At 38.7% G+C, this 22,687-nt stretch overlaps 1 protein-coding gene across 2 annotated transcripts in view; it reads left to right on the top strand.

The window, feature by feature from the left end:
- The window catches only part of LOC100566872 (ubiquitin-conjugating enzyme E2 variant 1), an 82,753-nt gene that overhangs the window by 23,495 nt on the left and 36,571 nt on the right, over window positions 1-22,687 (top strand). The window contains exons 3-6 of one of the 2 annotated variants that reach the window (XM_008110133.3): window positions 9,892-9,983; window positions 12,585-12,729; window positions 14,605-14,817; window positions 17,987-21,541. In XM_008110133.3, the coding sequence (XP_008108340.2) occupies window positions 9,892-9,983; window positions 12,585-12,729; window positions 14,605-14,817; window positions 17,987-18,108 (572 nt within the window). In that variant the 3' untranslated portion in view covers window positions 18,109-21,541. Of the gene's footprint in view, window positions 1-9,891; window positions 9,984-12,584; window positions 12,730-14,604; window positions 14,818-17,986; window positions 21,542-22,687 lie in introns of those variants that run through there. The other variant, XM_062978934.1, reaches the window with a different exon arrangement.

The raw sequence follows: 22,687 nt of genomic DNA, 5'->3' as shown, positions 1-22,687 counted from the left end.
CTGGTGCGTGTACTAGCAAGAATAGTTTTGATGGAGTAAATATTAGGGATAAGCATTATTTCAATTGAAATTAATGGGACTTTGAAACCTTGTAATCTGGAGCCCCTGGTGGCCCAGCGGGTTAAACCACTGAGCTGTTGAAGTTCCTGACCAAAAGGTTGATGGTTTGAATCCAGGGAGCAGGGTGAGCTCCTGCTTTTAGCCCCAGCTTCTGCCAACCCAGCAGTTCATAAACATGCAAATGCAAGTAGATCTGGTGAGAAGGTAATGACACTCCACGCAGTCATGCTGGCCACATAATAATATAATAAATAATACTTTATTTTTCTATCCTGCCTCCATCTCCCTGAAGGGACTTGGGGAGGCTAACATGGAGCCAAGCCCAAAAAACATGACCTAGGAGGTGTCTATGGACAATGCTGGCTCTTTGGCTTAGAAATGGAGATGAGCGCCAACCCTCAGAGTCAGATATGACTGGACGTAACGTTAGGGAAAACCTTTACCTTTACCTATCCTGGGTAAACCCATACTGCTATATTTTACAATGAATAAGATAGCTCATTGCAAAGTGTAAAGAGGACATAATAAACTGACACTCCAAAATTTTATGCATGTTTCTGTTTCTTAATTTTTTTGGTGATTTCTCACTTATGACAACCCTAAAGCGAACTTATCATTGAGTTTTCCTGATAGGGTTTGTTCAGAGGGGATTACCTTTGCCTCCCTCTTGAGGATGAGACTTTCCTGAGGACATTCAGTGTGCTTCCATGGCCAAGCAGGAATAAGAACCCTAATTTCCCAGTGTCTTAATCCAACCCATGACCACACTGTTTATGCTTAAACCATAGTGGCTGTAATATCTGTTCTCGGCATCTCTTCAGCTGTATGGTCTTCAAGGCTGTGCCTTTCTCTGCTGAAGCAAGCCAGAGTGGGGTGTTTCTCAAAGCTAAACCAATAAAAACAGCCTAGCTGCAATAAAAGCGGTAGTTAAAATGGCACACTCCAAATTGGGGAAACGCCTGCTATAATTAGATGTTCCAAAAGGACTTTGTGTTAGGCAGGTATCCTTACAGCATTTCTTCCTTTGTTTATGATTTCTATTTAAATCTGACTCTTCCTTGTTTAACTGAAATCTCCATTTTCAAGTAGCTCTCCTAGATCACAGCTAGAGATGTAAAGTTTCTGGAAATGTTGAGGCCTCCTGTGGTGGTGGTGGTGGTCTTCCTTTTTTCTCTTTTGGAAAAATTGACAAAACTTCTTTACAAAATGTATTACGTGGCATTTTAATTGTCATAAAAGCATGTTTGATATTTGAAATACTGTGTATTCAAACAACATTATAATAGTTAAGCACTGAACTTCCTCACAGATAATATTGGCTTGTGTGGGATGAAGAGTAGAATGTCTGTCAGTGCATATTACTGAATATGGAACCCACTCAGACTATTGTAGTGCTGTTATTTCACTTTAACTGCCATGACAACATTCTGTGGAATCCCGGAGGTTGTATTTTGATGAGGAGCTGTTGCTCTCTGGCTGAGAACTCTCAATGTCCCTCCCTTGACTTCCAATCCCAGGATTCAATGGAATGTGGGCATTACAGTTAAAATGGAATGTAGTGGTGTAACTGCATCAAGTGAATGGGCATGTGGGAAAGTTACTTCTTTGGGCCCTTGTAAAGCATAGTCCCAAAAGAACAGTAGATTTTCCAACTTCTAGGATTCCAGAGTTTTCTTTTTGCTTCATTGAAATCTCAAGTGTATGTTTCTCTCTGGATGCAGGAGAAAAGGCTGGTAGCTTTTGATGAGTTAAAGACAGCTTTAGATGTCATATTCCAGTTACACTGGGGACACATGAGCTTGTGTTGTGAAAAAATACCCTGATCCGTTTAATGCCTTTCTGTAAATAGGCAAAGGAAATGCAGCACAGTGCTAAAAGTAGCCCACTGTCTTCTGAACTGCTGCTCTTATCTGCTGTTTGCAATCTTGCTAATTCTGACTAAAATCCTGTTAACTGGGATCTAAGAGAGCTGATCTAAGTGGTTTGTTCAGAAGGGGAAGTTAATGTGTCAGTTTGGACCTATGCGAGCCACATGTCTGGATTTGCTTGTGGTTGAGAGCAAACCCTGATTTACCAGAACTGCTTCTTTGTCCAGTGATAATGGACTGAACTAAAAGTGGTGCTAATTCAATGAAGACTACTGACATACATGATTTTCAGAAAGGCCCATAGCTGCTGCAGGATGCCCTAGACAGGATGTGGCAGAGGAAATGTGTCTGCAAGTGAGAAAGAAAGAGCACTCCTCTCTTAGCAGTAAGGTGATCCAGGAACATTTTAGCATGTTCCTTTATGACTTTCCTTCTGCTTCTTCAGACTTGATAATGGAGTATAGTTGTACTAATGAAAACCCGCCTTTTTCCTCACCCCAGAGAGTGGTGATCAGCAGGTTAGCCTTTCACACATATGGCACAGGTTAGCAGCTTCTTATGGAGGGGTGCTCTTTAGTGTCTATTTGCATTGTGTGTAATGTTTTATAACCAGGGCTATGGAGTCAGTATGCCAAATCTCTGGCTTTGAATTTTTTTACTCTCCAACTCTTAACTTCTTTACAAATGACAAATGCTAGTTAATTGGGGTAATACATGTACTGTGGCACCAGGAATTCCATCATCACTGCACAAAACATCACGCTTTAGGAAATACAGTTACCGTATATACTCAAAGATAAGCCGAGTTTTTCAGCCCTTATTTATGAGCTGAAAAAGCCTCCCTCGGTTTATAATCGGGTCAAGATCAAACCAGGCAGCGGAGCCGGAAGGCCACTGTATGTTTTCTTTTCCAAAACCTCCCTTCTCCGCTTCTCCTCCCAGGCTGGAATTATCTTATTTTTTAAGAGAGAGGGAGACAAGGGAATGTTTTCAAAAGTGAAAGGAGAGTGAGTGAGAGCCTCCTGCAAGCCAGGAAGAAAAAAAAATTGCATGGCTGTAAGGGGAAGAAAAAGAGAGACTCTTGCAAATTTGCAGGATTTATTATTATTATTACTATTATTGCAAGAACATTTGAGTCAATAGGGAGGGAAGGAGGGAAAGAAGAGCAACAGAAGGTGTGTATTTCTTTTTATTCCTAAGGAAACAAAAATGGGGTGGGTTTTTTGGGAGAGGAAGGGAAGTTTTAAAAAGCCTTTTCTGGCTACTTTTAGAGTTTGAAAGGGATAAATAAAAGAGGTGGGAAAGGGGAGGAGAAAAGAGGCCAAAGTTGTTTTTAGGAGGGCTTTGCTTGCATTTCTTCCTTGGGCAAATGCATGCCCCAAAGCTTGTAAATAATATATAGATTTCCCCCTACAAATACATTAATTTAATATATAAATTTTCCCCTCATATGTTTGCAAGCCTCTGCAAGTCCTATAAAGATATAATTATATATAGAGCAATGTCTTGATAGATAGATATTAATATAGATATAGGCCTTTTAAATATGCACACACACACACACACACAGATGTCTAGATAGATGTAAACACAGATAAATGGGACTTGCAAATATTGCAGGAGGGAAATGCACAGAGGATTTGCAAACCTTTCGGGGGGAAATGCAAATGTGAAATTAGTATATATAATTATAGAGCTATATCTAGCTCTGCATTGATTATATAGGCATTGAATGTTTGCCTGTTACTATGTTGGAAGCTGGCCTGAGTCCCCATGGGGAGATAGATAGAGCAGGATACAAAGGAAGTTGTTATTGTTGATGATGATGATAGTGATGATGATTATTATAAAGTTATTGTTGATAACATATTGTTTTTGTTGACCCTACTTATGCACCTACAGAGTTAGCTTACTGTTTTTCTTTGAAATACGGTAAATATTCAAAAAACATTTACCCCACTTATGCCTCAGTTAATGTAATTTTATTGGTATCTATTTTTATTTTCAAATTTACCAGTAGCTGCTGCATTTCCCACCCTCGGCTTATACTTGAGTCAATAAGTTTTCCCAGTTTTTTGTGGTAAAATTAGGTGCCTTGGCTTATATTCGGGTCGGCTTATACTCGACTATATACGGTATTTGATGAAAACCTATGAACAAGAAAACTATGTAAGTAAACATGCAACAAAGCATGCATATTAAATGCACATAACAAAATATGCATTCAATAAATAGAAGATTTTAATAAGCATAATGTATACCTTAAATCTAAATATATATTAAATTAATACCAATGGTATGCAATGCATATATTATATAGTAGGCTTGACTACATGAGGTAATCATTCTGGGACTCTATTATTGGAACATCATTGATTTTCTTACCTGAAATGAATGAAGGTTTGGGTTTCTGACCAAAGCATAGCATAGACTCATTTTGGAGTACCTTGAAAATGCCTAGAGAAAAGTGTTCTCCCCAAACCTCCCAGGCAATTCTATGGTCAACTTCAATTGGAAGCTCTGTGGAAGTTGACCACAGAATCATGCTAGGAACCTAGAAAGAATAGTTTTCTGGGCATTGTTATATCTCCCAGGGTGATTCTATGATATTCATAAACTATTTGCATATAAATGAAACTATGTCCAATGACTTCGCATATTAAACAAGCCCACTGTAATATTATATTTTTTTTGTTTTTGTTTTGGAGCTAGAGTCAGAGTCAGCACGTTTCAAACAACTTAGGCTCAACCCAAAATCGCTTCTGACTACAACTCCACAGTCTTGGTGTATCTACCTTTCCAATGTGTTTGCTTAACCTTTGCATTGCATCACCTTTGTGGAGGGATCCTGAGACCTTCCTATCTTGAGATCAGACTTTTCCTTTGACCCATTGATTGTTCTGGCTATTATTCTCCCAGCAAAACTTGTCCAGCAGCTGCTGAAAGATGCTCCCTCCATACCAAGTGCCAACTCCCTGGCCTCCGAGGGAGAGAACAGTAGATAGCAGTTACTGGACTAAATTCCTTTTCCCTCTGTTGTTCTCTTTTCCTTGTGTATTCATGACTTAAATTCTAAGCCTGAGGGCAGGGAGCCGTCACTTTGACAGCTTTTAAGCCCTTGTGGGAGTCTTCTTGGCTCAAGGGAAGAATATAGACACTCTAAATCAGGGGTCCTCAAACTTTTAAAGCAGAGAGCCAGTCCGCAATCCTTCAGACTGATGAGGGGGCCGACTTATCATTTGGGAAAAAAAATGAACAAATTCCTATGCACACTGCACATGTCTTATTTGTAGTGCAAAACAACAACAACAATGAAAGAACAATACAATACTTAAAAATGAAAACAACTGTAACCAGCATAAACCTATCAGGATTTCAATGGGAAGTGTGGGCCTGCTTCTTATCAATGAGATAGTCAAGTGAATTAGGATTGTTGTTGTTGTGTGCCTTCAAGTCATTTCAGACTTTGGCCAAGCCTAAGTCTAAAATTATTTATTTATTCATTTACTACATTTATTTATTACATTTTTATCCCGCTCTTCTCACCGTGAAGGGGACTCAGAGCAGCTGTATGTACATACAATATATTATATTATTAGCATAGCACAATATTAGCATTATATATTACTATATTGAACTATATCACTATACTGTAATATTATATGTAATATATAACATATAATTAATATTATTATATGGTATTATTATTAATATATTGTATAACATTATAAGATTATTATCAATATTATATGTATATACAATATATTATTTAAAATGATTTAAAAATATTATATTATAAAACTGAGGGCGGGGGCCAGGTAAATGACCTTGGAGGGCCGCATCCGGCCCCCGGGCCTTAGTTTGGGGACCCCTGCTCTAAATGAATGAATACTCAGCAAGGTATCTCAGAAGCAAACATCTGTGTTGTAGCAGATGGGAGAGATTCATGGATGGAACACAAACACAGGAATATGGGATATCACAGAATGACTATTGAAATTTCTATTATTCTTGTGTTTACAACAACAATAAGAACTATGGGATACAGTAAAATTTAGTTAGATATAGGTCTGAGAGGTGTTTTTTATGTGCATGATAGTTTTTAACAATCTGTGCACTGAATCCTCCATGAGTTTAGAGATGAACAACGTGGTGTAATGATTATAGGGTTGGACTATGATTCTAAAGATCAAGGTTTGAATCCTTGCTCAGCCTCGGAAACTCACTGGGTGACCTTGGGCAAGTCATACATTTGCAGTCTCAGCAGAAGACAAACTCACTCTAAACAAACCTTGCAAAAAAAGTCCTGTGATAGGTCTTTTGCATTAGAACTGTTATGAATTGGAAATGACTTGAAGGCTTGCACAACAAAAAGTGATTCCTCAAAGAATTCAAAGATACTGTGTTGCTTTGTTCTTGCCTTTCCTTGTGAGTTTGCTTTGGAAATTTCTGTGTATAAGTAAAATGAGCTTGGAAAAGATACTTTAGTGGTATGTTGAGGGTTCCAGGTGCCCAAATTCACCTTTTATAAAGTTGTTAGGCTTTTTATTTGATCAATTAATTGTGTTTGTGTTTTCATTGTGTTTTTATGCATTCCACGGGGTTGGACTGGATAGCCTTTATGATCGCTTTCAGTTCTATGATTTTGTAATTGTTGTTGCTGTTTTTATGTTCCTTCAAGCCAGTTTTGTTTATGGCAACCCTAACATAGGGTTTTCCTGGGAAGACTGATGCAGCAGGGTTTGCCATTGTCTTCCTGTGAATATAGCTTCTATCATCTGATATTCCGAGGCAATGTTTCTTCCCAATACTAACCAGACTTTAACCTGCTTAGCTTTCAGGATGAGGCAGGAAATATTTAGATCCAAATACTCTTAAGTATCTTCAAGGAGAATGACACACTACTGTTTCCTGGACAGCAAAGTGAGTTGTACAGCTGACCGCACCTATTAGTCAAATCTAAATTCCGTATTCATTATCTGATTGAATGGAGCTCTTGTTATTCCTTGTCCCCTTGGTTGCAGTCTGTCACACCCAGCAACGCCAAAACCAGGCTGCCATAATTAGGGGGAAAAGATTGTTCAGCCTTCAAATGGTTTTCTGGTTCTTGAGTGTACCCAAAACAAACAATACACATTTACAGCTACTACCAGGTTGCCTTGTTTGGAACAGGTATATTCCTGAACCTAGGTGTCTCCATCTGCTGTTCTCCACCCTTAGATCTTTAGAAGAATGACCTGCTTAGAAATGCAGTTGAAGGTTTATGTTATTCTGGTGCTGCAAGGCAGCAAAAGCTCATATTTTATTTTCTGTTTTAACTGTTTATCTGTTACGTTTTTAATTATGTAATTTCAAATTCCTTGTTTTATGTTGGGCTTTGTTTTCTTGTAAGCTGCCCCGAGTCCCTCTAGAGAGATGGTGGTGGGTTATAAGAATAAAGTTGTTGTTGTTGTTGTTGTTGTTATATTGTTTGCTAAAAATTCTGAACTGTGATGGTTCCACATTTCCACTTCAAGTCTGCTTTCTGATTTAGGTTACTGTATATACAGTAGAGTCTCACTTATCCAAGCTAAACGGGTCGGCAGAAGCTTGGATAAGCGAATATCTTGGATAATAAGGAGGGATTAAGGAAAAGCCTATTAAACATCAAATTAGGTTATAATTTTACAAATTAAGCACCAAAACATCATGTTATACAACAAATTTGACAGAAAAAGTAGTTCAATACGCACCAATGTTAAGTTGTAATTACTGTATTTACGAATTTAGCACCAAAATATCATGATATATTGAAAACATTGACTACAAAAATGGCTTGGATTATCCAGAGGTTTGGATAAGTGAGGCTTGGATAAGTGAGACTCTACTGTACTCGAGTATAAGCCTAGTTTTTCAGCCCCCTTTTTTTAAGACTGAAAAAGGCCCCCTCGGCTTATACTCGGGTGAGGGTCCTGGTTGGCTTATATTTGGGTCAGCTTATACTCAAGAATATATGGTACATTTATTATTTTTCTCTATTATTATTGTTATTACATTTATTATTTTTCTCTATTATTATTGCTACTATTACATTTATTTTACTTTATTTTTTTATTATTATTAATACATTTATTATTTCACTCATCTTATTATTATTGCATTTATAATTTTACTCTGTTATTATTAAAAAGGATACATAAGTACATTAACATTGAAGAAGATGAGAATAATGATTTGATCAGAATTGGTCAGTCTTATCTTAAATTTGTGCTTTATGTAAATATTCAAAAGCATTTAAACCACTGATGCCTCAATTAATGTAATTTTATTGGTATCTATTTTTATTTCTGATATTTACCGCTCTTGGCTGATACTAGAGTCAATGTTTTCCCAGCTTTTTTTGTGGTAAAATTGGGTGCCTCGGCTTATATTGGGGCCGACTTATACTCGAGTATATACGGTACTTGGTGGCCTTAGCCCACCACCTTCACTCTTTAGCCCTTTTTGTGTAATATGGGAGGAAAACAGTATTCTGTGAGAAGGCTATGTACGGGGATATACTCTGAACCTTTGGAAGGAGATACGAGTACTTAGCCCCATCTACACTGCCATATAATGCTGTTTCATAATGCAGTTTAACAGCATTGAACAGTATTATATGAGTCTAAACTGTTATATAATACAGTTCAATGCAGTTAAATCGCATTATGAAATTGCATTATATGGCAGTGCAGATGGGGCCTGTGTTAAAAAAGAGGCAACATATGGTTTTGAAATACCTATGAAAGAACAAATAAGCGTATAAGTTTGCTCAATAACATTTGTACTAGTTTCCTAGGTGTTGAATATCAGGTTTTGAATATAACCCCAGAGTTTGGGAAGAGTCTGTTTCAAGACACAGAACCCATAAGCATGGCTGCTGGGATTTGTAGTCCAAAAAATGGTCTTCCCATGCTGTAAGATGTGACCCGCAGATAAGTCATTCCATGGAGAAGGAAAGCACCGATGCTAGCTCATGGGCTTCTTTTACTATTTCCCTGCCCAGGCATTCATTCCAAAAGGCCAGAAACAGCAGCCTTGTCTAGAGAGTAAAGAAGGTTGATGCTCCTCTTAGATTTTCTTGGGACAGACTAGGTTTCACTACTTTACTCAAGAGCTGTTCGGCAGTGGAACTCTCTGCCCCGGAGTGGAGGCTTTTTCTTTGGAGGCTTTTAAGCAGAGGCTGGATGGCCATCTGTTGGGGGTGCTTTGAATGCGATTTCCTGCTTCCTGGCAGGGGGTTGGATGGATTGGCCCATGTGGTCTCTTCTAACTCTATTATTCTATTATTCTAAGGGGATTATTCCTTTTTTTTGTTAGAGTTAAGGTAGAGTAGTCACACTGACCCTTGGATAGATCCACTCAGTTTTTGGGAATTCAAAAGTTTATTTTTGCAAATTGTATTTGCAGAGATTACATTTTGGATCAGGATCAAATGCAATACATTGGTATGATTACTTCCACTCTCTCCCTCTCCCCCAAAATCTACACATGTACATAAACACATACACTTCTGGACAGTGCCTACAGCAATTATTTCCCACTATACTATTCCCTCCTCCCACCCATCCCATTGCAGTTACCTCCCATCATTTGGGTCGAAGACAACCCTGTTCCTCCTTCCCAGTAAAACATCCAATTCTTCCCTCCAACACAAGAGTCATCACATAAAAATTCCAGTCAGAAATTCTGACAAAGACCAAATTATGGAGCAAATTATAGAGAACGTTTCCCTTTTTCCTTCTTCCCACAAAATTCAGAGATAGTTCCAATTCCTTAACAAAGTTATTCTCTATTTCCTACTTATTCCGGTGTTTTGGACTGATTTTAACTCAAATTCCTAGACTATACATATAGGGATTTTACTCCAAAGAACACTTATGCATTGCAGAGGTTTTTAAAGTAATAATAACTTTTTTCTCTTCTCTTCTTTTATCTCTCAAAGTTGCAGGAGTCATTACAGCTGACTTCTTCTCTGGCCTGGTGCACTGGGGAGCGGACACATGGGGATCTGTAGACCTGCCAATTGTTGGAAAGGTTTGACTTTATAAAGCATTTTTATTGCTATTATAAGACATGTTTTTTAAGCTGAGGCTTTTAACATTTCCTCTATAAATTTTGAAGCTTATTTATATATCTTTTTAGAGATTATTGACACAGGTTTTGGACATGTTCTTGATGTTTGGTTAACATCTGGATGTCATCCAGACGAGATTGATGTTTGAGATTGAGTATCCTTTATCTGAAATGCTTGGGGCCAGAAGTGTCTTGGATTTTGGATAAATGGGCCGGCAGAATGTTGGATAAGCGAAAATGTTGGATAATAAGGAGGGATTAAGGAAAAGCCTATTAAACGTCAAATTACGTTATGATTTTACAAATTAAGTACCCATAACATCATGTTTTACAACAAATCGACAGAAAAAAACAGTCATAAACAAGGTAACGTTATGTAGTAATTACTATATTTATGAATTTAGCACCAAAACATCGCAATGTATTGACAACATTGACTACAAAAACATTGGCTACTAACAGTTTGACTACAAATAAAGATATAATTGCATAAAATGAACTTACAGTAGCAACATAGTTGGAAATTAAATTGATAAAAAGTTCAATCCTTGCTGTCCAGAGAAACAGCTGTGAATCGGGGCGGGAGGCAAACTGCGTTGGATAATCCAGAACGTTGGATAAGCAGATGTTGGATAAGTGAGACTCTACTGTATGTACATATTGAGATATATTTTGGAGATGGGACCCTAGTCTAAACATGAAATGCATTCTTCATATACAATCCTAATAATTTTGTGCATGGACCAGAATTGTGTATACTAAACCAGTGGAAAGCAAATTTACCACTTTTTCAGATTTTGGAATTCCAGGTAGGGGATGCTTAACCTGTACGAGTGTCTGCTTTTTAAAAAGTGAAACAAAAATCCAGATTGTTGCAGTCTATCAGTTTTTTTTAAACTTATTTGTATATTATTAATAAAAGACCACAAGAGAATATGAGAACTATTTTGGACCTTTTCTGTGTCCATAAAAGAAGCAGTTGTTACCATTGATGTCCACAATGTACACCTTCCGCCTTTTCCCAGGAGCTACTGATTGGTGCTAAAACAACTTAACCACACCACTACAGTTCAGCATCTTAATGCTGGCTAGTGCTGATCAGATTACAGGCTGTGTTTGATCTCTCCTTCCATGCCCCCTCCCTTGATCCCCTTATAATAAGCTTGATGTACTTAGCGCAAAACTGACGTGTAGTGCCAGGCTAATCTTGTTCTAGATTGAACAAGCCAGGAAATACTGAAAGGCTATCCCTTGGGGCATGGCCTGTTTCTGACTTTTGCAGTTATAGCATGTGGGGTGGTACTAGATGAACTCCTACTTCACTACCAATTCAACTCCTGAGGATTTGCTTGCATCGAGATCCTTCTCATATAGATGCAAACAGTGGTGATACTTCTTATCTAACCTCTACATTCGGATATTCAGACCTCACTTTTAAAATGAACACAGAGGGTAACTTTGAACCACCATATCTCCAAATCTTGCAGAAATTCTTTTTTAGAGGGACTATACATCCCAGAATCATCCAATCAGTATGGCAAAAGGCAGTCCTGGAATTCAAGGTGGCCATGCTATCAGGGAGATTCTGGGAGTTTTAATCCCCCCCCCCCCAAAAAAAATTAACAGTTGCACATTTTGCATATACAGGTTGACCATCTTATGCTCTGAATTCTAAAATCCAAAATAATTAAAAATTGTCCACATGCATGGGTTAGTGACTCCTTTGCTTTCTGCTGGTTCAGTGTACTTCACTTCATGTACAAATTATTTAATGTACTGCATAAAGTTACCTTCTGACTATGTGTATGAGATGCTTATAAAACATAAATGAATTTCTTGTTACTACTTGGGTCCCATCTGCAATATATTTCATTATGTATATGCAATTCAGATTTCAAAATATGAAATAATAAGGTACATTTCTGGTTCCAAACATGTTGGATAAGGGATACTCAACCCGTATCATCTTAATCTCAATTATATTTGAAGCAATAATAAGCACAATTTGGAAAGTTACTTTTTAAAAATAATTCCTTGTGTAATTTACTATAAACCTTCCCTTAGCCCCAAATGGTGTGCTACCATTAACATTGCCATGATATGTGTCCTAATTTTTGAACTTTCTTACTACTTCGATTTGGTGAGGGATAGACAGGGCACATTGGTTAGAACAGATGTGGGAAGCATGTGGCCCTCCAGATGATCTTGGACCACACTCCCAGTATTCCTCGCTATTAGGTTACATTAGCTGCTGGAAGTTATAGTCTGACAAGCAGCGCCCCCCCCTCCCCCCCCCAAAAAAAGTATTAGATAAAGGCATTATAACAGTGGAAAATTCCAGAGAAAATGGCTTTTTACAGGTATAGGTACAAACTCAATTTATAACCTATGTTCTCCAATTTATTAGTGATGATAAACTGTTTGTAAGTAGCTAGTCACCTCACTCTTGGTTTTGTATTTGTTATATTACATTTTTTCCTGTTTGTGAATGGACTGGGAGGCTCCATGGACTTGCCTGTTAAGGTTGACCTAATTGTACTTCTGCATTGTTTGTACTTCCAGGCTTTTATTAGACCTTTCAGAGAGCATCACATTGACCCAACAGCAATTACTAGACATGACTTCATAGAAACCAATGGCGATAACTGCATGTTGGCGGTGCTTCCATTGGCAAAAATGGCCTACAAATTGGTGTCTTTACCACCAGGTGAGAGACTTTAAATGTGTCCATGAACTGGATCTCCATCATCCATGAATCATAAACATTATTAGCACACCTCTGTCATCATCGACATAATTATCACACAGCCATCATCATCCATTTATATAGTGTGATCAATGTACGTGACATTTCACAGAATAAAACAACAAAAAAGGTGTATAGTATTTAGACTGTCTCTCTAGACAACCAAAAAGAGCCAGCATGGTGTAGTGCTTTGACTGTTGCTCTCTAGTTGTTTGGGACTTCAATATCTATGATTCCTTGCCACTGGCCACATTAGATGGAGTTGGTGGGAGTTGTAGTTCAAAAATGGAGGGGGGGACTATCATGGAGCAGGAATAGACACATCTTCTGTGACATTTTGAGTACAGTACGCCCTCAGTATCTGCTGGGGTTTAGTCCAGACCCCCTGTAGATACCAAAATCCATAGATACTCAAGTCCTTTTAAACACAGATGTATAGCAAAGTAGCAATCCATATATAAAATAGCAGAAATCAAAGTTTGCTTTTTGAAATATTTTTAAAAAATATTTTGGGCCCAATTTGGTTGAATCCATAGATGGAGAATCTGTGGATGCAGAAGGCCAGCTGTATATTCTAAGAAGCTGCCCAAGGTTATCAGAATATAATTGCTTTAATGCAGTGTTTCCCTAACTCTGGCCTTTTATATGTTTTGGACTTCAATTCCCATAATTCCCAATTATTGGCCACGGCAACCAGAGCTTCTGGGAGTTAGTTCAAAATTGATGGAGGACTAAAGTTCAGAAATTTTTAGCAAATCAGAATTTTTAACTCTACCAACATTAATTAAGCAGCTATCCAAATAAGCTAGCATGCTCTTTGCAAAGGGTGTTTATCCTGGGATACAAATCCTTCCAAAGCAGCTTATAAGTATTACCAACGATCATTGAGAAACCCACACTCAACTGTATTTAACATCAAACTGATGATCAGGATCTTCCCATAGGAAATAAGGAGGTAAACACTCTACAGAGAGCGGGACAAGTTGTCTGGAGCAGAAGGTAGTAATATTGCCATGGCTACCTGCTGATCCCCTTCTCTTTGGGTCCTTCCCATTGGGCAGTAGGCCAGATGGCCCTAACATGTGGAAGAGACAATTGTGGCAAGAACAGGCTTGGGGCTAATATTCTCCTGCTTCCCTTTCTCCTCACAGCAGAGAGATGGCCATCATATGGTAGAGCTTGGCAAAGTTACTTTTTAGAATTGTCATTCCCATAATCCCTAGCCAGCATGGTCACTTGTCAGAGGTGATGGGAACTAATGGGCAGGCCAGCACCAAGATACTTTTTTGTGGCACACAACTTCTGACCATGTTGGCTGTAGATTCTGTACAGTGTAATCAAAAATACTTTGCTAAACTCTGGACATTTGAGTATCTGGTACTGCTGCTGGAGTAATCATCAGATCACATTTCTGAATATCCAAGGATTAATCACTTAGTTGCTACAAAGTTACAAAGAAGTTAGTGTCATGGACTTTCCAATAATTTCTGACCTATGGTGACCCAAAGGCAAACTTTTCAGAGTTTTCTTGGCAAGATACATTCAGAAGAGACTTGCCATTGCTTTCATCTAAGAGTTTGTGATTTGCTTGAGGTGGGCTTCATGGCTAAGAAGGGATTTGAACCATTATCTCCAGAGTCATAGACTGACACTCAAGCCACAACACTATGCTGGCTCATTACCACTGCTTACACTGCTTAAATTTCATCCACTGATAGGAATCGTTCTGGTACTGAGGCAAAATGGTAAGAGAGTGCTGTGATATTTTTCTAGGTCTGCTTCCACAAGAGTAAAAGAGATACTACCTCTCCTTATTTATTTTTTTGTGTTTTCCAGAAGCATTATACCAAACGTGCCCTTGGGAGTGTTACGTTTTTGCCCTGGCTGTATTTGCAACCTTGACAAACCAGATTCACAAGTGGTCTCACACCTACTTTGGTCTTCCTCACTGGGTCATCTTCTTACAGGACTGGCACATTATCCTGCCACGAAAACATCACAGGATCCACCATGTGTCTCCTCATGAAACTTACTTCTGTATTACTACAGGTAGACCAAAGCAAAACTCTCCACTTTTATACATGGCAGATACTCTCAGCTTTGAATATTAAGCTGTGTCCAGAAAATAGTGAATGTCTTTTGAGGAAAGGGAGTGATTTTGAGGCAATTCCTAATGAAGCCCTTCCTTGATACCAGACATACTAAGTCTATCAACCAGTTTCTGCTTATAGGTGGGGTTGAGTTTTTTTGGCAAGGTGCTTGAGCACGTTGATGCTACTTCTCACTTGCATCCATTCTAATTCTATGCTTACGATTTCAAACCTGGTTTCAGCACAGACTACCCTGTGTACCCTGATGGATGGTCTGTACCAACAAAACATGGAGCCCCCAGATGGCGTAGTGGACTAAGTGACTTGAAGGTTGGGTTGCTGACCTGAAAGCTGCCAGGTTCGAATCCCACCTGGGGAGAGTGTGGATGAGCTCCCTCTATCAGCTCCAGCTCCATGCGGGGACATGAGAGAAGCCTCCTACACGGATGGTAAAAACATCAAAACATCCGGGCGTCCCCTGGGCAACGTCCTTGCAGACGGTCAATTCTCTCACTCCAGAAGCAACTCCGGTTGCTCCTGACACGAGAAAAAAAAAAAAACCAACAAAACATGGAGTTGGCTATACTTAGCTGTGGCGCAGGCTGGTAAACAGCTGCTGCAATAAATCACTCTGACCATGAGGTCATGAGTTCGAGGCCAGCCCGTGGCAGGGTGAGCACCTGTCAATTAAAAATAAAATATAGCCCCTGCTCATTGCTGACCTAGCAACCCGAAAGATAGTTGCATCTATCAAGTAGGAAATAAGGTACCACTTATAAAAGTGGAGAGGCAAGTTTAAGTAATTTACAATGTTGGAATGAGGAAGTGAGGAAGTGCCATCAGAGTGGATGATGAAGCAGCTGCTCCCCCTGTGGCCAGAATCGAACATCCCCTCAGGAGAAGGTTAAATTGCCTCTGCGTCTGTCTGTTGTCTCTGTCTCGGTTCGATGTGTTTATGGGCATTGGATGTTTGCCCTATATGTACATAATGTGATCCGCCCTGAGTCCCCTTCGGGGTGAGAAGGGCGGAATATGAACACTGTAAATAAATAAATAAACTTATGTGGAAAGGGGACAAAATGGGGTCATTGCCATCTTCAGAGAAGAATTCTGTCCTCTCAGAGGAAGTTTTCTTTTAGACCCCAAGTGTCTGGCATTGCAGCATTTAGAAATATGGTTAAGACATTCAACAGAAATGGAAAATAAACTTCCCAAAGCAGTGCAACCATAGCAAATATAAAAGTTCTAGGTATGAATGATTTTTCAAAGTTTCACTTTCTGGACTACTAGAAATTTGAAACCAAAGAGACTATTTCAGGAAAAAAAATTCTTATTTGGCAAGGCTATTCCCTCATTTTGCCCCTAAGAGAATGCAAAAACTGGGTTTTGTTTTTCATTTGCAATCTTTGATATAAATGGATATAGCACTCAGTTGGAGATTGGTGCAGAGGTTGGACACTTGTGCTTTCAATAATTGTGTTCCTTCTGAAAACCAGTTCCAGAATATGTTTGGGGGGGAACTTTGGTTCAGTCTGGATTACCTTGAAAGTCATACAGTAAGAGGAGCCGAAGAAAACAGATAAGAGAACAAAACGCCAACCTTTAGGATCTCAATCATAAAGATACATTATAATATGTAATTCTGGAAACAGCTTTTCCTGTAATGTGAATGTATCATATCTAATAGTAATGTTTAACTTGTAAAACTTGTAAAACTAGCTTATAACTAGAGCCAACATTCTGCCAAGTCTTCCTGGTGTTGAATGTCATTTTTTCCCTGTCTCTGGGACCTGATCTTGTTACTAATTTTGGATTTATGGTAGAATTAGTTAGGTAACAAATATGTGATACTCAATAGCTGACATGCCATGCAATTCAGTATTCATTGATTGCTTAGGACACTTGATATTTTGATAGGTGATGCTCATTATACTGTTTATGTTTTGTGCCTCCCAATCATTTCCAAATTATGATGACCCTAAAATGAACCTTTCATGAAGGTTTCTTGCCATTATTTGTTTTGAAGACCTTTTTCTGAAACTGAGAGTATGACTTCCCCAAGGTCACCCAGTGGGTTTCCAAGGCCGAGTGGGAATTCGAACCTTGTCTTCCAAAGTCGTGGTCCATCTTCAAACAACTACACCACACATAACTTTGGAATTCACTTCTACCTCTCATTACTTATTTTTCTTAAGTTTGACTATATTTGTTAGCTTTGCAGTGAGTCTCTCTTCCCTTACCATAGCTAGTACATTATATATTGAATTGGATCCAGGATGTTTTTTGTATTATGGAAGATCTAATCTAACTAAATTTGGGGGATCATTTTTGCCTTCCCCCATTGCCCACTTCCTGTGACAAGGTCTCTTGGCCCTCTGTGCAACATTCTTTGGGAATTGGGAATAGGGAAATCTACTTTTTCCAGCTTAGCTGTATGTATTTAAAATCTGGATTCAGTCCTCCCAGTTCTTGTAGGAATCGGTACCTCATTTGTATGACCTCTTTTAAACTAACTTATCAGTCCTGTTTGCAACAGCACATGAAAAGCACATAAACATGTTTGCTGTATACCCATAAGAAGTTTGTGTAAGCAGTTTAATATCATTGTCAAGAAACCACAGAGCTGCACTAGGGCAGTGGTTCTCACCCTATATGTCCCCAGGTGTTTTGGCTTACAACTCCCAAAAATTCCAGCCAGTTTACCAGCTATTAGGATTTCTGGGAGCTGAAGGCCAAAACATCTGGAGACCCACAGGTTGAGAACCACTGCACTAGGGCAAACTGAACTGTCCGTCTGCTGGTTTGAAAGAAGGTTGTGAAAGATCAATCAGATCCACTATTTAAAAATTGGATTGGTAGGGACCACGTGTAGTTTAAAACTGAAAAACTTCAGTTATGTAGTTACCTTTAGGTTGCACTTCTCATGCATACTCCATAGAAGTCCATTGTATTCCAACCAGTAGGTCTGACTTCAGTAATTTTTATGTAACTTGCATGGGATGTGTTGTATCTCTCTTCTTTTTAAGAAATCTAAGTGATTTTATATCTAGTGATGAAAACTAGTGAACTCCAATGTCTGCAACTGTATTTCTTAATTCACCCCATCTTTTCCTTCTCTTCTCCTTCAGGCTGGCTGAACTACCCATTGGAGAAAATTGGATTTTGGAGGTTCCTGGAAAATATCATTCAAAGACTAACGGGGGAAAAACCTAGAGCAGACGATATGAAATGGGCTCAAAAAATAAAATAACCCTTGCCAGGCTTCTGCTGTCCTTATACTTGTTGCCAATATTTTTAAAAGAAAAAAAGCCATCAGCCAAATTAAAGACTTGAAAAGAAATAATGGACTAAAAGCACAACGCTTTTAAGAAGTGCTAACAGACTGCAAGTTAAAGGACTCACTCTTCAAAATAATACTTGAAAATGCAAATGGCTTGTTTCCATTTGTACTGAGCACCTTCTGTTAGCCACACCTGCCGATGTTGAACGTTTTCATCCTCGAGTCTCAAAAGCCATTAGTCAGAGAAGACATTACCATTTCTAGTCAGATAGGTCGTCGGCACCATAAAAATGTGTTGTATCAACATGATTTTACCACTTTAAAAGTAGTACGAGACAATGTGGAATAGCACCCAAAATAGCAAAGGAGCACTATAGGTTAAGGAGCAGATTCAAATCTACTGCATGAGAATCAGTCTGAAGAAAGGAAGATCATGAAATTGTCATCTCTTCAACGCATTCAGTGTTTCGTACACTTTCCAGTTGCTTCATCTTGCTATCATGTCAAGTCTTAGTCCGTGTTGTGTGTGCAGCAGAGCACTGGGGAATCAGCGAGTATATTGAAGGGTCTTTGCTGTTGTCTGTCTCTTAAAATAAACAAGTGTTCTACTTCCTTGATATTTGAGCAGACCATTGCTATGTAAGCCTGTAACTAATGGTAGCAATCTGAGGAAAAGCAGATCCTGTTCTGTGCGAGTGTCAAACATATAAAGCACTTGTATTAGGTCACTTAGTATGATAATTGGATTTGTTCCAGTATGATCTCTCTTCCAATAATCATTGTTTAAAGTAGATCTAGAAAATTGGACACATCATGAAATTTATATTAGAAAGATTAGGTTAATGGTATGTACTTTTAAAGGTGCTTGCTCATCCATGTAAATATCATGAAGCCTTAATCTATTTGGTGTAACATGGAATAATATTTTAATGTGGTCTGAATGTACATAATTTATAACAAAGCAGTTCAATTATACTAATTGTGTTTGTTAAGTCTTATTGCAATTCACTTTATTTTTGTGGTCTGAGGTTTAAAGTGTAGCTCTAGAGTTTTGTTAAGGAGCAATTACAAACTGTAGAGCACTTTTAGTAGATGTTGAGCAAACTCACAGGGCCAAGGGTGGATTTCTTGATCCATATAAAACGTTAGAGGAATATTCTATGGTATAAAAAAACAACCCTCTTTTTTGTGACACACTTCTGTGCCTCATCGATGAACAGCCTTTCATTGCACCTGCCTGTTTCAAAAACACTTGCTCCCACTTGTATTTTTCAGGAACAAGATTCTTCAGTTTTCAAGTACAAAATCCCTACATTTATACCTTGGTTCTACTATAATTTGCATGGATGATTTTGGCCTTGATGTTCTAAGTGTGGGTGGAAATTCAAAAAAGAGGACCATTTTCATATTCAGTGTTACTGATGATGAAATAATAAAAAATAGTTGTCAAGGCTGTTTTTCAAGGTAAAAGTCCCCCTTTCCCCTTAATGATGGATTATGTGATGAATTGAAAAAAATCAGGCCATGAAAACAATACTTAGTGCATAAATTATGATCATTTCCCCAGATTGGCAGTCTCTGGTTGATTTGGACTATCATTCCCATGAGCCATAACCAGTGGTCAGGGATGATGAGGCTTTTAGTCTAAAATATTTATATACTTTTTGGTTGAGAGTCTAAACCAAAATAAAATAGTAGCAGTTGTTTTGAAGGCAGACTGGTATAATACATCTTCAAAATAGTATGCCAGTAAAGAGGGACCCAAGTGCACAGTGTTGGATATAGTGTTCTGTAGATGTGGGGCCACCACAGAAGAGGCTTTGTTTCCAAACACTTGTTGGTTGTACTACACTCACTGATGGACCAAAGAGCAGGGGCATAGCTCCTGATCCTAGAGCAATTCAAGTGGTCTTTCAATCAGAACACAGGCTGTCTCTTTCTCAAATTTTCAGCCCATCCCAGATTACACCATTCTCTTGACTCTTAGTGTGTTTCAGTGAAACAGTCCTATATTTATGTATTTTATTCCAGGATTTTGCATTTAAACTTAGTCATCCCTTTGTATCCAAAGATTCAACCATCCATGTCTTTGAAATACTTCCCCTGCAAAGCAAAATACAATTTTGCCATTTTACATAAAAGATGTCATTTTACAGTGCCACTGTTTATAATGAGAGATGAGCATCCACATATTTTGGTATCCATGGGTAGCTCCTGGTCCCAAATCCCAGCAGATACTAAGGCCACGCTGTATAATGCTTTTGTCACCATGGAGTTAGTGTGCCTTCCTCCAGCCACACTCTGTCACAACTGTAATTGTAGCCTTAAACCTCCTAAGGGAGGGCAGAAGGCAAACCGTATGGTGAAAATGTGTGTACTTGCATATGAAGAGAAGTACAGAATTGTATGTGTTTCAGACAATATTATCACTCCAGTTTGGACTGTAGGTCTTACAGTGAGCAGAGTTGCCAGCAAAAATATATCTAGGAGCAAAATGTTTTTGTTTGTTTAACAGGGTTAGGCTGTATACAAGTTTCACTGGGCACAAAAACATTGAATTGCCAGGTAAGTAATTTTCCTGAGCATTGTTGTTTTGTTTAAAAGGTAACAATAAATATGTGTTGTGCTTACCAGCTACATAGGATACATGTAATCCCACTTTCACTTGGTTTTCCTTCCCGGTTTTGTTTTTTGGAACAACACTGAAGCTTGTATCAATATGTCTGCATTTGTTACCTAGTTACATGCTAACCCCTGCTTTCTCATAGCTTTCATCTTAGTTACTGGAAATGCAAGGTGTGTTCAGTTTGGCGGAAGATAGAAGCTAACACAAGACTGCAAAAGGCATATTTACACTGCATAGTTATAGCACTATGGTTCTACTTTTAATTGTCATGACTGCAATTTGCAGAATCATGGGCTTCGTAGTTTGGTGAGGCCCTACGTATCTCTGGCAGAGAATTCTAAATACTATTTAATCTTGCAAATCCCAGGATTCCACTGGCTAGAACCATGGTGGCTAAAGTGGAATCATAGTGCTATAATCGTGTAATGTGGAAGGGCCCTGGTAGATAGAACCTGGATGGTTGTATCAAGTGGATAACAATGAAAGCACAATAGGTGAGATTTGGTGTTTTGAAAAATCTTTCATAAGATTAACCTTGGTAATGGTGATTCTAAGTGAACTAAATTCTGTCTTTAAAATGGTTGTACAAAATGTGCCAAGCTGAGCGAACCTTACAAATCTGACAGTAGTGGAATGGACAGCTTTACTGGTTTTGCTTTATGGTGCACAAGATCGGAATCCTGTGGTGTATGTTAAACTTTGTAAGAGGATTACTGGAAACCTAAAAGAACACAAGAACTTTAAAATGTTTCTTATTAAACAAAAATAATCCACTGACTCCAGTCTCTGTATTGGCTCTAAAGCATTATACTATATTCTTCCACTACACAACAGTGCGCAGTGCAGGGCTGTGGGGATCTGGGTGAGGAAACCTCCTCTGCCTTCCTTTCAGAGAGGCTCTTGAAGTTATTTCAGCCTGTTTGGGGCCATGCTGTAATGAACAGACCAAGCCGTTGAACATTTAGTCCTTTACATAAAGTTAAATTGAGAAACCACAGCTTGTTATTTTAGGCAGTACCAAAAAATTCCAGAAAGCCAACTTTCTCAAGCTCTGAAATAGTTGATTAATAATATACCATTTTGTGCACTGCCACAATCCACAACAGTTGTAGGGAGATCTGTTGAATTACTGATACTAACATCCTGAAAGGTAGGGATGGAAATTAGGGATGCCAGCAATTGTTACAGCACTATATTATTTATTTATTTACTTCGTTTCTATCCCACTTTTCTCCACCCCAAAGGGGACTCAAAGCGGCTTACAAACATTAAAATGCATCTCAACAAAATCAACAATCTAAAACATGAGCAATTAAAACACATATCAATCAATTGAACAGATTAAAACCAAATAAATGATGAGTCATGATCTCGTAACCAAATCGTTTTCCAAATCCATGGTCCGTTATTCAAGCTGTTCAAGTCTCATTCTGTAGTTTCCTATTCACCAAACAACTGCAAGAAGAGCCAGGTTTTAAGTTTTTTTCTAAAAACCAGGAGGGATGGGGGGCCTGCCTGATGTCGCCAGGGATTGAGTTCCATAGCCAAGGGGCCACCACTGAGAGGGCCCTGTCTATCATCCCCACCAGTCGCACTTGCGAAGAGGTCTGGATAGAGAGTAGGGCCTCCTAAGTCTGGCAATGCCAGCCAGCCTAGCTCATAGTGAAGAATCCTGAGATGTTTGTTAGAATATGCTGCCTTGGAGTGTGATGGTTTCCTCCTCCCTGGAGGTTTTAAAACAGGCTGGATGACTGCTTTGATTGTGTTTTCCTGCATGTCAGGGGTTGGACTGGATGACTCTTGGGATCTCTTCCAACTATGATTCTATATTAAGTTGACATCACATCTTTAAAAGCGTGAAATCATTTAATTCAATACAGACTCCTCTATGCAGAAAAATTGCTCCTGGCAAGCCTGTCTCAA

The sequence above is a fragment of the Anolis carolinensis genome, chromosome 4, assembly GCF_035594765.1.
Source record: "Anolis carolinensis isolate JA03-04 chromosome 4, rAnoCar3.1.pri, whole genome shotgun sequence".
NCBI classification, from domain to species: Eukaryota; Metazoa; Chordata; class Lepidosauria; order Squamata; family Dactyloidae; genus Anolis; species Anolis carolinensis.
The sequence above is the reverse complement of the archived record's forward strand: the minus strand, read 5'-3'. Positions and strand labels throughout refer to the sequence as shown.